The sequence below is a fragment of the Aquarana catesbeiana genome, linkage group LG07 (genome assembly GCF_042186555.1).
Source record: "Aquarana catesbeiana isolate 2022-GZ linkage group LG07, ASM4218655v1, whole genome shotgun sequence".
NCBI lineage: Eukaryota > Metazoa > Chordata > Amphibia > Anura > Ranidae > Aquarana > Aquarana catesbeiana.
In genome coordinates this window covers 17155444-17171157 of record NC_133330.1, presented here as the reverse complement: position 1 = coordinate 17171157, position 15714 = coordinate 17155444, and the positions used below count along the sequence as shown (strand labels likewise).

Here is a 15714-nt window from a genome sequence, read left to right as displayed (position 1 = left end):
GGAGACTGTGAGCCAGGCCTTCTCGTCCATCATCAGTGCCTGACGTCACAAATGCGCTTCTGGAAGAATGGTCAAACATTCCCATAGACACACTCCTAAACCTTGTGGACAGCCTTCCCAGATGAGTTGAAGCTGTTATAGCTGCAAAGGGTGGGCCAACTTAATATTGAACCCTACGGACTAAGACGCTATTGAAGTTCATGTGCAGGTAAAGGCAGGTGTCCCAATACTTTTGGTAATATAGTGCATGTCTGACCACAAGATGGCACCACACCCCGTCACTGCAGGGGATGTCAATGTGATATCAGGACACTAGGTGGCATATTTAAAAAGTATCAATGGTGACATTCATCAAACACTCACTGGAGGTAAATCTTTTGCTGTCACCTTTTGTGTGCAACCGACTGCTCACCTAAAAGAAAATCCCATCTGTGTCAGTTGGCACTGGGCCCATTGCAAGATTTCCCCTTTATTCCTGTTTAGGGGGCAACTCAAAATTTTGGATTCTTCTGGAACGCCCCGCTATCCTCATTTAAAGTCCCAAATAACTTCCTTTGTTATTTTTAATCAAACAATTAGGGATGGAGGCACACGGTCGCATTAACAATTCGTTTTTTCAATACCATTTCCTTTTATTATATATTTCTTCAATAGTAAACTCCCATTAGGTACTGTGTGTCCCCATGCATAATTTCTAACAGGATGTCACTTTATTTTTTTCTTTTGTTATTTGGTTTTCCCACATTATATGTGCGCATGGGGGTTAGTGGCCGTTATTTGTCCTGGACCGTGCCTTTCTGTCATGTCCCAGAGCTGCGACGCGCACTGGGGATTTCCCCCCTCCGCCCTGTTCTGACGTAGGGCGGGCGGGTTCTCCTACACTGCGTGTCGACCTCATGCCTTCTGCGCCAGATGATTGGCGTCCTTTTTGGCGCACTTATACCGGCTGCACAGTTCACCATCTCCAGCGTTTAGGGAGTCCGGTGTGACGCTCTGGGCTGGCCGGTTTGGATGTTGGACTGGCGGCGTTGTGGCGGCGCACACTGGCCCCCCTTTGGTTTGCTGGTGCATGACGTTGGGGGGTGTTTCCGTGGCGGCGCTCCCCGCTGGAGTCTCTCCTGGTGCAGGGTCTTTCACCCCAGTCCTTTTATCATTTTGTTTTCACACTTAGCTTTGGCTTTTATGCCCCTCATCACCCACCATCACGTAATTTTCACTTTTGTTACATTAACTTCTTTCCCAATGTTTCACTCTCCTTGTCATTTCTTTCACTGCCACCGCCTTTCATATAGGCTCTTCCTTTCCAATTCCTTCCTTTTCCTCACTCTTTTTCTTTTCCTCCCTTTTCTCTTGTTTTTCCCTTTTTTTCCCCCCAGTTCTTTATTGTTATTATTATTATACAAGATTTATATAGCGCCAACAGTTTACTCAGCGCTTTACAATGTATAAGGGGGACAAAGGGTTCTTTACATTTGCTTTTCTCTTCTTTACCTTTTCACTCTTTATTTACTTTTTAATTTTTCACTTATTCATTCCCTTATTGATCTTTTTCTGTTCCTCGGTGCTTTGCTCACTCTAGGCCACTTCTCTGTGTTCTCAGTCACCTTTGTGCCTTGTCCCCACCCGACCCACCCAGGTTTGTCTTTGTCGGGCTTGCGTCGCCCAGACGCGCTCCCTCAGCTCCGGGTATGGCACTCTTGGCCGGCTAGACTTTTACGGCTACACCACCACAGCGCAGATATTTTTGTAAGTCCGTGGGTCAAATGTACTTATGTGGGGTTTCATGTTTTACATTTGTCCACTTGTTTTCCAGACCAGTGAAAATATTGTTGTTCTCCCTATTCATAGGTGGTCACTACGGTTTGCTCCTGATGAGTGGCTTTAAAGCGGGGTTCCACTCTCTCTGATAACTTTTTTTTTTTGGCCAAATGACACTGATTACTACCCCGTTTCCCCGAAAATAAGACCTAGCGTGATTGTCAGTGATGGCTGCAATATAAGCTTTACCCCCCAAATAAGCCCTACTCTGTTTCCCCCAAAATAAGCCCTACCCTGAAAATAAGACCTACAAGGACTTTAACTAGGGCTAATTTGGGGGGGGGAAGGGCTTATATTGCAGCCATCACCGATAATCACGCTAGGTCTTATTTTCAGGGAAACAGGGTATATAGCAATAGGGAACTCACCTGTTCCGTTTTTCAGTGGCATTGCTGTTTGTTTTGGCTTAATAAATGAACTTTGATAATGAAATCTAGATGGTTGTCATCTTGCCTGTGGGCATGTGAAGCCCACAAGCATCCTCTTCCGGGATACGGTGCTGCTGATCGACCAGCATGCAACGCCCGTTCTTTTCAGATCTCGCGCATGCGCATTAGACCGAAATCGGAGCGCCGCCAACAGCTCCGGTTGCTATCACAACGAGCAGCGTCGTAATGACGTCACTCCCACTATGGAAATCTCTCGATAACTCTTGGAACAGGCGGCCGCACTGACTCCTGGGAACAATGACACAAGCTCCCAGGAGCCAGTGCGGCTTACAGGAAGTGAGTAATTAGCCGCTCTAGACACGCCCCTAACCGCAGCCTGTACTTCCTGCAAAAAACAAAGAGCTTCAACAAGAAAGGTAAAGCCTGCAAAAAAAAAAATTTAAAAAGTGCAGTTTTGTCATTAGGACATTGCGGTAATCAGCTGCAGTTAGTGTAGAAAAATCGGGTTGGAGCTCCGCTTTAAGGTCCCGAAACGCGTAGAGCTTCCAACTACCGTTATGTGCACACAATCAGTACTCATGTATGGATGTTCCACTCTATTGATTTTGTCTTTTGCATGTGACATTTCAATATGTCACACATCAATACATTATTCCTCTATATACATATTTCATATGTCCTATTCCTCCTATGTTTGTTAACAAACAAGTCTTTGTTGGAATGTTTTTTTTTAATGAAATACAAAATACTAATTTATAGCCATGTGCATAAATATGTAAAAAAAATATATGAATGTTAAAATGAATTCATTAAAATGGCTGTTTTATCCAATTTACATTTCTGCTCCCATGTGCCTCATTTAAAGTCCCGCCTTCTGTTCCCCCTTTTCCCCTTTATTCCTGTTTAGGTGGCAACTAAAATTTTGGTTTCTTCTTCACTTTCAGTTTAAATAGAGAGTGCATCTTCCTAATACAGAGCCAGACCGCAAAGAAAAAATAAAACCTGACGGGTGCAAACCCATCACCACTATGCAAAACTAATATAAAAGGGTTGGCTGTAGATACACTGTAAGGATCAGAGATGTGTTGATGACATGCTCTCTTCTGCACAAATACCAGTTAACCTGGACGGAGTCCAATGGAATATTCAAAATAACATTCATGTAATAATTCTTCCCTATGTAGAGTTGTGTGATCAGTGTAGGTGTAGCACACCCTCCGGTCATACAAGATACAAATATGTATTTGCTGTGTCTAGTAGACCTTGTGGGGAGTGACAGCATGATGAGCTTTTGTGGTGTCTGGTAGACCCTGCGGGAAATGGATGTATGATAGGCTTTTGCAGCATCTGGTGGACCCTGTTAGAAGTGACAGTACAATGGGCTTCTGTTGTGTCTTGTGTAGGAAGTGACTGTACGATGGCCTTTCGTGGTGTTGGGTAGACCCTGTGGGAAGTGATCATATGATGGGCTATTGTAGCATCTGGTGGACAATGTTAGAAGTGACCATACGGTGGGCTTTTGTGGTGTCTGGTAGACCCTCTGGGAAATTACCATATGATGGGCTTTTGTGGCGTCTCATAGACGCTCTGGGAAATGACCATATGATGGGCTTTTGTGGTGTCTCGTAGACCCTGTGGGAAATGACCGTATGATGGGCTTTTGTGGTGTCTAGTGGACCTTGGGGTTAGTGACCATATGATGGTGTTGGGTAGACCCTGTGGGAAGTGACCATATGATGGGCTTTTGTAGCACTTGGTGGACCCTGTGGGAAATTAACATATGATGGGCTTTTGTGGCGTCTCGTAGACCCTATGGGAAACGACCATATGATGGGCATTTGTGGTGTCTTGTAGACACTGTGGGAAGTGACAATATGATGGTCTTTTGTGGCATCTGGTGGACCCTGTGGGAAATGACCATATAATGGGCTTTTGTGGTGTATGATGGGTTTTTGTGCAGATATTGGGCAATCGGTTACTGGTGATTTTAGGTGTGCAGAAATTTCAAATCAAAAAGTCCATCTTTAAGTGTAAACTGCACCTAGATCTATTTGGTAGGACCGTCATCTTTGCCCTTGTATACAGATTAACGTGTCCGGTTTAGGTTCTCTGTGTACAGAAACCTAGTCATTGTTGGTGATGGCACAAATGACAGTTGCCCATGGCATCTCAAGCTGTGTTGAGGTCTCATTACTGAACAGAGGTACTACAGGGAGCAACACATTTTTTTTAATATATAAAAATAGAGAAAAGACAGGTCCTCTTATTGCACAGAGCTTAGAACTTTACCGAAAGCTAGAGCTCTGCAGTTTTGACAACTTGCCCGGAGCTGATCCGAGGTGAGACGTTCTCCCAGCCCTATGCAACATCCATCCTATACCATTTATAGCTCACAGATTCTCACGAGGCTCTTTTCTCAGATTTTGTTTTTATTGTCAAAACATTTTTATTTAAAAAAAAAAAAAAAAAAAAAATCTTACCCAGCGATTACAAGTAACAGTTAGATATTCCAATCGTACAAAACACGAGAGCGACAAAATGATTGGGATCCCTTTGTCAGAGTGGAAAGGGGAGGGGTTTTGCAGGGGGGGGGGGACACGCCATCACATGTCACTCTACAGTTCCTGCATCCCGAACAAGCCCCTAATTTCCAATTTAAAAAAAAAAAACTTGTCACCAACTACCCCAGGAGGAAACATGTCTGCCAGAGAAAGGGGGGGGACCTTCTGCTAGGGGCGGCCACAACACGCCATCGCCTCCCTCTCTCCAGCGGAGAAGGGCTGGGGACACGCCGACGCCTCCCTCTCTCTCTCCAGCGGAGAAGGGCTGGGGACACGCCGACGCCTCCCTCTCTCTCTCCAGCGGAGAAGGGCTGGGGACACGCCGACGCCTCCCTCTCTCTCTCCAGCGGAGAAGGCCTGGGGACACGCCGACGCCTCCCTCTCTCTCTCCAGCGGAGAAGGGCTGGGGACACGCCGACGCCTCCCTCTCTCTCCAGCGGAGAAGGGCTGGGGACACGCCGACGCCTCCCTCTCTCTCCAGCGGAGAAGGGCTGGGGACACGCCGACGCCTCCCTCTCTCTCCAGCGGAGAAGGGCTGGGGACACGCCGACGCCTCCCTCTCTCTCTCCAGCGGAGAAGGGCTGGGGACACGCCGACGCCTCCCTCTCTCTCCAGCGGAGAAGGGCTGGGGACACGCCGACGCCTCCCTCTCTCTCCAGCGGAGAAGGGCTGGGGACACGCCGACGCCTCCCTCTCTCTCCAGCGGAGAAGGGCTGGGGACACGCCGACGCCTCCCTCTCTCTCCAGCGGAGAAGGGCTGGGGACACGCCGACGCCTCCCTCTCTCTCCAGCGGAGAAGGGCTGGGGACACGCCGACGCCTCCCTCTCTCTCTCCAGCGGAGAAGGCCTGGGGACACGCCGACGCCTCCCTCTCTCCAGAGGAGAAGTGCTGGTGACACGCCGACGCCTCCCTCTCTCCAGAGGAGAAGTGCTGGTGACATGCTGACGCCTCCTTTCCCCAGTGGAGAAGGGCTGGGGACACGCCGACGCCTCCCCTTCACCCAGAGGAGAAGGGCTGGGGACACACTGAAGCCTTCCTCTGCCCAAGTGATATATGACTCAAAAGCAACTAAAGTTGTGATATCAAGCTGCTTACACGCCAATCTAATGGTGAACTGCAGAGTAGCAGTGACAGGTCCTCTTTCCTCTGTGTTTGCAACAGAGTAACTGGGAATTAGTATACGCCCGGAACATTTCTAGAAAACACTAACCGAGGGCCCTGATATGCTAATCAAGTGGAAGGGCCCCACGGGCACACCTCACCCTACCCCAAACGTATCAAATACAGTGCATCTTAACAGTTTGCGGTACAAAGCCAATGTGTAGCAAGACAATTTCTACAAACATACTGAATTTTTAACAGGAGCCAAAAAAAAAAAAAAAAATACAAAAATTTAAAAGATTAAAGGAAGTTCTGCAAATTAAACCCTTTTCACTGCCAGGGGCATTCGCTGCAACCACTGCATAAGTCACTGGAAGAGAGGGCTGAAGTTATGTGTGTAGTGCTAATCTTGCCGTCTGTAAGAGTGAACAGACTCCGCCTTATATTTTAGGCGGGTCAGTGGGAGGATACAGTTATGGGTGGAGCTTGCTAATTGGTGTAATAGGCCCGGCTTATATTTCCAGGATCCAGTTATAGAGGGAGCTGGCAGTACCAAGCAATGGCATACGTACCCCTCCCCCCCCCCCTCTCTGCCTGTGTGTAGGGGACACGGCGCTCTCAGTCTCGGCAAGCGACGGTCCTCCCGCCCCGGACTAGATAGAGCCGGGAGACGGCACGGTGTCTACAGCACTTTTATAGTGTATAAATAAAGAGCTTGTTAATGAAGCCTTAAAAAGGGGTCCCCCCGGGGGTACGGATTGGCATTACACTGGAATGTCTGAGTTAGTCTGGTGCGTATGAATCCTGCCGCTAACAGTGAAGTTACAAATAATATATTTATATATAAATCAAAAAGAAAAAAAAAAAGTTGACTTTTTTTTTTTTTAAATACTGGTATGAAGATGACTCTTTTCTTTCTTTATAAAATCTCTTAACTCATTAATGGAAAATAAATGGAAAAGACAGGCCAGTAAGAACACTCTAAAGATTAATAAACATCACTTCGAGGGTTTTTGTGTGACGGTAAAGATGCCATGGGCTCTCCCCGACACGTGCTGACATCCCCCCCACCCCTCACTCGTCAAATTAGGTGGGGGGGGAGGGGGGTATCGGGGGTTGGGTTGTGTGCGGATTACGGCGTGGGTTTTGTTCTCGTTAGATGAGAAGGCACGTGGTTTTCTTCTTGCCACGTCTGGCTTGCAGAGCCGCCCTTGTGGCCAGCTCGAACACCTCTCGGACGCCGTCTTTTGTCTTAGCGGAGCACTCCATGTAGCCGTAAGCCGAGATCCTGTTAGCCATGTCGCGCCCCTCCTCCGGCTTTACCGGCTCCTGAAAAAACAAAAAAGGAAACAGTGAGGGAATTACATAAAGGAAACGGATCAAAAGATACATTGTGTAAGGCTGGAGTAAAAAGAAGTGGCAATTTCTTATTGTGCTGGACATTCTATACTGAGGGCAGCTCTGCCTTGTATACTCTGCTGGATGATGTATACCCACTCACTGAGAGACTAAATTATATACTTCACATCCCTTCATACACTTTACACCACTCCTGTCTGTACCCTGTGCTGTATGCCATTATACTTCATGCTACGCCAGTCTGTACCCTGTGCTGTATGCCATTATACTCCATGCTACGCCAGTCTGTACCCTGTGCTGTATGCCATTATACTATTATACTCAGTGCTACGCCAGTCTGTACCCTGTGCTGTATGCCATTATACTCCATACTACGCCAGTCTGTACCCTGTGCTGTATGCCATTATACTCCATACTACGCCAGTCTGTACCCTGTGCTGTATGCCATTATACCCCATGCTACGCCAGCCTTCACCCTGTGCTGTATGCCATTATACTCCATGCTACGCCAGTCTGTACCCTGTGCTGTATGCCATTATACTCCATGCTACGCCAGTCTGTACCCTGTGCTGTATGCCATTATACTCCATGCTACGCCAGTCTGTACCCTGTGCTGTATGCCATTATACTCCATACTACGCCAGTCTGTACCTTGTGCTGTATGCCATTATACCCCATGCTACGCCAGTCTGCACCCTGTGCTGTATGCCATTATACTCCATGCTACGCCAGTCTGCACCCTGTGCTGTATGCCATTATACCCCATGCTACGCCAGTCTGTACCCTGTGCTGTATGCCATTATACCCCATGCTACGCCAGTCTGCACCCTGTGCTGTATGCCATTATACTCCATGCTAGGCCAGCCTGTACCCTGTGCTGTATGCCATTATACTCCATACTACGCCAGTCTGTACCCTGTGCTGTATGCCATTATACTCCATACTACGCCAGTCTGTACCCTGTGCTGTATGCCATTATACTCCATGCTACGCCAGTCTGTACCCTGTGCTGTATGCCATTATACTTCATGCTACGCCAGTCTGTACCCTGTGCTGTATGCCATTATACTCCATACTACACCAGTCTGTACGCCATTATACGCCATGCTACGCCAGTCTGTACCCTGTGCTGTATATACTCCACATCGCTTCACTCTAGGCTGTATGCTATATACTGGACACCAATTCAGTCTGTACCCTGTGCTGTATGCTATATGCTCCACATCATTCTAGTCTGCACCCCGTGCTGTATGCGATATACTCCATGCCATTCCAGTCTGTACCCTGTGCTGTATGCCATTATCTTCCATGCTACACCAGTCTGTACCCTGTGCTATATGCCATACATCCCACATCATTCCAGTCTCTACCCTATGCTGTATGCTATATACTCCACATCATTCTAGTCTGTACCCTGTGCTGTATGTGATATACTCCATGCAACTCCAGCGTGTACCCTGTGCTGTATGCCATTATCTTCCATGCTACACCAGTCTGTACCCTGTGCTATATGCCATACATTCCACATCATTCTAGTCTGTACCCTGTGCTGTATGCTATATACTCCACATCATTCTAGTCCGTACCCTGTGCTGTGATATACTCCATGCCACTCCAGTCTGTACCCTTTGCTATACATTCCACATCACTCAAGTCTGTACTCTGTGCTGTATATACTCTACATCACTTCAGTCTGTACTGTGTGCTGTATACTATACTTTACACATTATTCTGGGCTGTACGCTATATACTGGACGCCAATTCAGTCTGTAGCCTGTGCTGTATGCTATATGCTCCACATCATTCTAGTCTGTACCCTGTGCTGTATGCGATATACTCCATGCCACTCCAGTCTGTACCCTGTGCTGTATTGCCTTACATCCCACATCATTCCAGTCTCTACCCTATGCTGTATGCTATATACTCCACACCATTACAATCTGCACACTGTGCTCTAGGCTACACAATTTTAAGGCTTGAAAAAGCCTTAAAATTCATACTTTTCAGGAATCCTTCCCCTGCCTCGTGTGCGGCATTGCTTTGCCTGTTTCTACATACAGTACTGGGGGAGGGGAAGGGTTTGCCTGCCTTCTAACAGTACCTACCCCTGTCTAGAATTATACAGCAATATTTCGGATGTCATTTAGGAGGGGTGCTGACAGACACTAGGGGGGGAGAAATATATAAAATCTGGACCTGCAACAATCATGAAAACATTGAACAGCAAATGTAACATTAGATCTAAGATGCCTTCAGGTAAAATAGAAATCTGCTGTGCCCGGGAAACATTAGAGTTGCCCCTTTCACTTATTCTGTTAATCGCACACTGAGGGACCTATTTACATTGTAAAGTGCTGAGTAAACTGTTGGCGCAATATAAATCTTGTATAATAATAATAATTTAAAGACAGTTTGGGGTCAGAGGTTTATTATACAGAAGTGAGGCCCCTCCCCTCCTCCGCTGCCCCACCCATTTCTATGGGGACATTCACCTGTTTCATCTTTGTTAGCTCTCGGCGGGTGTGCTCGTCATTACGCAGGTCCTTCTTGTTCCCCACCAGGATGATGGGCACATTGGGGCAGAAATGTTTTACTTCCGGAGTCCACTTCTCAGGGATATTTTCTGGGGGGGAAAATAAAATAATCATCATCAGAGCTCATCTCACCAACCCACCCCCCAGAACACAGACAGGAGGATTTTTGGGGCCAGCTGCTGCATCTCCACAATTCTACATTAAATATTAACCCTAAGATAGTTTTAAATTTGCATTATAAATTTCAGTCCCGATGCACAAAATAATTAATATTTTATCTTTTTAACCACTTCAATACCGGGCACTTTCACCCTCTCCTGCCCAGGACAATTTTCAGCTTTCAGCGCTGTCGCACTTTGAATGACAATTGCGCGGTCATACTACACTGTACCCAAACTACATTTTTATAATTTTCTTCCCACAAATGGAGCTTTCTTTTGGTGGTATTCGATCACCTCTGGGGTTTTTATTTTTTAATAAACTAAAAAAAGACCAAAGTTTTTGAAAAAAAAATGTTTTAGTTTTTGTCATAAAATTTTGCTTTCCCCTTCACTGATGGGCACTGATGAGGCGGCACTGATATGTAGAATTGATGGGCACTGATATGTAGAATTGATGGGCACTGATGAGGCGGCACTGATATGTAGAATTGATGGGCACCGACAGGCGGCACTGTATATGTAGAATTGATGGGCACTGATGAGGCGGCACTGATATGTAGAATTGATGGGCACCGACAGGCGGCACTGATATGTAGAATTGATGGGCACCGACAGGCGGCACTGATATGTAGAATTGATGGGCACCGACAGGCGGCACTGATATGTAGAATTGATGGGCACCGACAGGCGGCACTGATATGTAGAATTGATGGGCACCGACAGGCGGCACCGACAGGCGGCACCACCGATGGGCACTGTGGTGGGCTCTCATTGGCACTTGAAGGGTTTTTTAGTGGTGGAATGCTGGGCACTGATTGGTAGTGTTTTTTGCACATCTGAGGGGGCTGTGCTGATAATGTGCTGATTATCAGCACAGACCCACCCTCTGACAGGGAGAGCCGCCGATCAGCTCTCCCTGTCAGCGCGAACCGAGGAATGCCATTTACTGGCACTTCCTGGTTCACGCTGTGATCAGCGGTGATTGGTCACAGCTGATCATGTGGTAAGAAGCCTCTGACAGAGGCTTCTTATCACGATCGGAGATGGGGGTGTCAGACTGACACGACCGCACTCACGATCACCGTGCTGCGCGCCGGCATGTTATCCTGCTGGAAGTCATATGGCGCCCAGTCAGGATAACAGAACCACTTCCCGGCCGTCATTCTGCTATAGGCCAGACGGGAAGTGGTTAAATGTAAAAAAAAAAAAAAAAAAAAAGAAAAGAAAAAGAAAAGGGACTTCCTGATTTTTTAATAAAGTACTTTGGAGAAGACAATGACACCTCTGTTTGCGTACAAAGAGCGCAGCTATGCCCGGCACCCAGGGGAGGCATCAGGGAAGCACCCACATCACTTCTTGAGCCCCTGGAACAAACTGCAATTCCCGTGATGCAGTGCGAGCTGTAGACGTGTATATATAGGCAACAATGTGAGTGGGCAGGTGTGAATGGGCGTTAAAGATCAGGGGTGTCCTGGTTTGTTGGTCAGGGTGGGCTGGACAGATGAGAAGTCTCCCGACTTGTTGGTCAAGGTATGAAGTCAGGGCGGGCAGGACAGACATAAAGACCCCTGGTCTGTCAAAGTATGAGATCACTGTGGGCATGACAGAGCAGGAGTCTCCTGGCTTTTGTCAATCAAGATAATGTCATGGTGGGCAGGATAGACCAGGAGTCTCCTGGCCTGTTAGACAATGTATGACGGCGTAGTGAGCGGGGTAGACCTGGAGTCACCTGGCCGGTTGGACAAGGTAGGTCGTCATGGTGGGCAGGATAGACCAGAAGTCATCTGGCCCATTAGACAAGGTATGATGTCATGGTAGACAGGGTAGACCAGGAGTCTCCTGGCCCATTAGACAAGGTATGAGGTCATGGTGGGAGAGGTAAACCAGGAGTGTCCTGGCCCTTTAGACAAGGTATGAGGTCATGGTGGGGGGAGTAAACCAGAAGTCTCCTGGCCCTTTAGACATTGTATGATGTCACGGTGGGAGAGGTAAACCAGGAGTGTCCTGGCCCTTTAGACAAGGTATGAGGTGGTGGGGGGAGTAAACCAGAAGTCTCCTGGCCCTTTAGACATGGTATGATGTCACGGTGGGAGAGGTAAACCAGGAGTCTCCTGGCCCTTTAGACAAGGCATGATGTCGTAGTGGGCAGGGTAGACCAGGAGTCTCCTGTCCATGAAGTTAGGCAGTGAGAATGGCCAAGACAGGCTGGGGGTCCGATTTTCCAGGTCCACCAGCTACAGTCAGCTGTGACACAATTATGTCACCACTGGAAAAAAAAAAAAAAATGGACCACAATGGGGAAGTTACACGACTGGTGACCTGGGGAGGATGTGGGTACAAACAGGAAATGTGGGACACATTGAGTCCTTATTACGCCAGTTTTTGGAAGTGAAGTCACGGTGGCTGCCACATTGTATTGCAAAAGAAAATAATTTGAAGAAGGTAAGTAATGTAATTTTTAAAGCTGCTGAAAAGATTCAGCCTGTAGTTCAGCTTTACTTTTACTGCCAGTTACCAACAGTAAATAATATATACAAAGTGAATACAATTTATACCCTTCCCCCTTACAATTATGTGGATAAAAAAAAAAAAAAAAAAGAAAAAAGGTTGCAGCCTATAGTGACCAATCACATGCTTATTTTATTTTCCCAGAAAATGAACGCTGACACCAGGTTGCTCACTAGAGATGACATCTTCACATTTGTTTCCATTTAGTTTTCTAGCAGTTTTTTTTTTTTTTCCTGCTCCCATTAAAGATTTCCAGATCAGAGAATTCCCCCGGTCACTTTGGCCACCCAACACTTACCTAAACTGTCAGGGCTATCGATGGAGAAGCACATTAATATAACATCTGTGTCTGGATAGGACAGAGGTCTCAATCTGTCGTAGTCTTCCTGTCCGGCTGTGTCCCACAAGGCAAGTTCCACCTGTAGGGAGGACATAGAAAGATTATTGTCTGGGCCGCGCAAAACACGCGCAAGCTCCACCCCCCAACCTGAATCGTCCCACCTACCTGTTTACTGTCCACCTCAATGTCAGCCACATAGTTCTCAAACACTGTGGGGACGTAGACTTCCGGGAATTGGTCTTTACTAAACACTATCAGAAGGCACGTCTTCCCGCACGCTCCATCTCCAACGATGACGAGTTTCTTACGGATGGCAGCCATGTCTGCAGAGGGAGAAATAGATCAATAAAAAACACACCCACAACACATCTATCCATCAATATCTGAGCAACAACATGGCAGAGCTCAAGAAAGGAAGGGGTGACCCCTGGAAGTCGCACATCTATGGTGTCCTGCTGCAATGAATAGAGTGGCGACCTCAGCCTGCACTCCGACCAGGACACGCCCCCAACATGGTTCACTCCGCCCCCTGAAGCTTAGTCGTGGGGAAAAGCAGAGCTCACATTCATCTTGCTGCTGGCCAATTCCCCCCCCACCCCCCACATGCATACCATTCCCTAAAGTCAAACTCCGGGATTAGTAAATATCTAAACCCATTCATCATGTGTATTCTTCTTTAATCTCGGTGTGATTTGTGTTTTTCTTCCAGATCTGAGCAGTAATCCAGTGTGATACTTCCTGTAATAAAGACCGCTCACTGCTGCTCTCTCTCTCCTTGTGCAGGGTGACTGGTCTTGTCTCCGCCCCCTTAGTGTAGTTTTCTGCAGGTAGTCTGTAGTGGGTGGGGCCTGCTAAGCCCCTCCCACAGGAGAATGGTTTTGTCTCTGCCCTTTCCTGTAGATTTCTGCAGGCAGCCTGTAGTGGGTGGGGCCTGCTGGCCCCCTCCCACAGCTCTGCTTGCTCTCCCTGTGCAGGGTGACTGGTCTCGTCTCCGCCCTTTCCTGTAGTATTCTGTAGTGGGCGGAACCTGCTGGATCCCTCCCACAGCTCAGCTCTCCTTCCGTAGGGTGACTGGTCTCGTCTCCGCCCCCTCCTGTAGTTTTCTGCAGGCAGTCTGTAGTGAAGGGGGGCCTGCTATGCCCCTCCCATGGTGGGAGGGACTGGTTTTGTCTCCGCCCTATCGTGTAGGTTTCTGCAGGGAGCTTGTAGTTGGTGGGGCCTGCTGGGCCCCTCCCACAGCTTTGCTTGCTCTCCCTGTGCAGGGTGGCTGGTCTTGTCTCCGCCCTTTCCTGTAGTATTCTGTAGGGGGCGGAGCCTGCTGGATCCCTCCCACAGCTCTGCTCTCTCCTTGTGCAGGGTAACTGGTCTTTTCTCCACCCCCCTCCTGTAGTTTTCTGCAGGCAGTCTGTAGTGGGTGGGGCCTGCTAAGCCCCTCCCATTGGGGGAACTGGTCTTGTCTCCGCCTCTCCTGTAGTTTTCTGCAGGCAGCCTGTAGTGGGTGGGGCCTGCTGGGCCCCTCACTCAACTCTGCCCTCACCTTGTGCAGGGTGGCTGGTCTTGTCTCCGCCCTTTCCTGTAGTATTCTGTAGTGGGAGGAGCCTGCTGGATCCCCTCCCACAGCTCTGCTCTCATCATAGTCATTTCATTAAACCTCGGCACTATAAACTTGTCTCCCCCTCATTTCAATCTTATAGGGTGGCTGCCTTACATGGACCTCTGGAGCCTCAGGGTAGCCAGCCTTATGAGCGTCCTGCAAGGCAGGACTAATATCCTACATGCCGGTGCTCTGCGCATCGGCACAAACAGGCAGCGTAAAGCTCAGAAGATCGGACATGTGTGTGCTTTGTGTACGGCGTCTGCAATGAGGGCTCTTTTTTGTTTACTTTACAGGCATTAGCAATTACATTTGATATATTTCATACTAATTATATTAACTGCTTGGCGACCGCATCACTGAAATATACGGCTGCAAGGCGGCTCTGCTGCACCAAATCACGTACTAGCTACAATATCCAGCACTTCCAGGTAGGGGGGCGTGCGTCGCCCGCGACTCGGCCATACTGCGATTATACACAGCAGGTGCCCGATCGTCGGGAGGACACACACAGGACGGAGCCCTGTCTATGTAAACTGGCTGGTCAGCGGGGAAGTAATGGATTTTCTTTCCCCACAAAGCAGGAAACAAAATCCATCACTTTATGAGGTGCTTTTACTGAGGGAAGTGATGGATTTTTTTTTTTCCTGGCACACTGTTAACCCTTTGATCACCCCTACATGTTTAACCCCTTCCCAGCCATTAGTAACAGTGATCAGTTCTAAAAAATATGCACTGTCACTGATTAGTGTCACTGGTTCCCACAAAGCGTCAAAAGTGTCAGTTAGTGTCCGATTTCCGCCGTAATATTGCAGTCCTGCTATAAGTTGCTGATCGCTGCCATTACTAGTAAAAAATAAATAAAAATTACAGTGTATATCCCATAGTTTGTAGACGCTAAAACTTTTGCACAAAAACCAATCAATATACACTTCTTGGGACTTTACCAAAAACATGTAGTACAATTCCTTTTCGATTGATCAACTTGGGTACAACCAGCCTGCTGGATATTGGTATAGCCGCTAGCAATAATCATGTTCTTCTCCCGGCAGAGAAGACAATTGCTCGGCGGGAGGGATTCCCCCTGACAACATTGTCTGATTGGGGGGGGGGTCAAGCTAATTTATTTCCTGGAAATCCGCTCCGTGTCTTAGCCTATAAGGCAAGGGTCTCAAACTGGCAGCCCTCCAGCTTTTTTGCGAAACTACAAATCCCATCACGCCTCTGCCTGTGGGAGTCATGCTTGTAACTGTCAGCCTTGCAATGCCTCATGGGACTTGTAGTTTCGCAACAGCTGGAGGGCGGCCAGTTTGAGACCCCCCTGGTAAAGGAGCTTCGGAAACCTCCT

At 47.9% G+C, this 15714-nt stretch overlaps 1 protein-coding gene across 3 annotated transcripts in view; it reads right to left on the bottom strand.

The window, feature by feature from the left end:
* Positions 1-5868: 5868 nt before the first annotated feature.
* RHOA (ras homolog family member A) overlaps positions 5869-15714 on the bottom strand; it is a 32354-nt gene continuing 22508 nt past the window's right edge. For all 3 annotated transcript variants that reach the window (XM_073591698.1, XM_073591699.1, XM_073591700.1), the window contains exons 2-5: positions 12938-13095; positions 12731-12851; positions 9722-9852; positions 5869-7199 (exon numbers count right to left, since the gene is read on the bottom strand). In XM_073591698.1, coding sequence (XP_073447799.1) covers positions 7026-7199; positions 9722-9852; positions 12731-12851; positions 12938-13093 — 582 coding nt within the window. In that variant the 5' untranslated portion in view covers positions 13094-13095 and the 3' untranslated portion in view covers positions 5869-7025. The remainder of the gene's footprint in view (positions 7200-9721; positions 9853-12730; positions 12852-12937; positions 13096-15714) is intronic.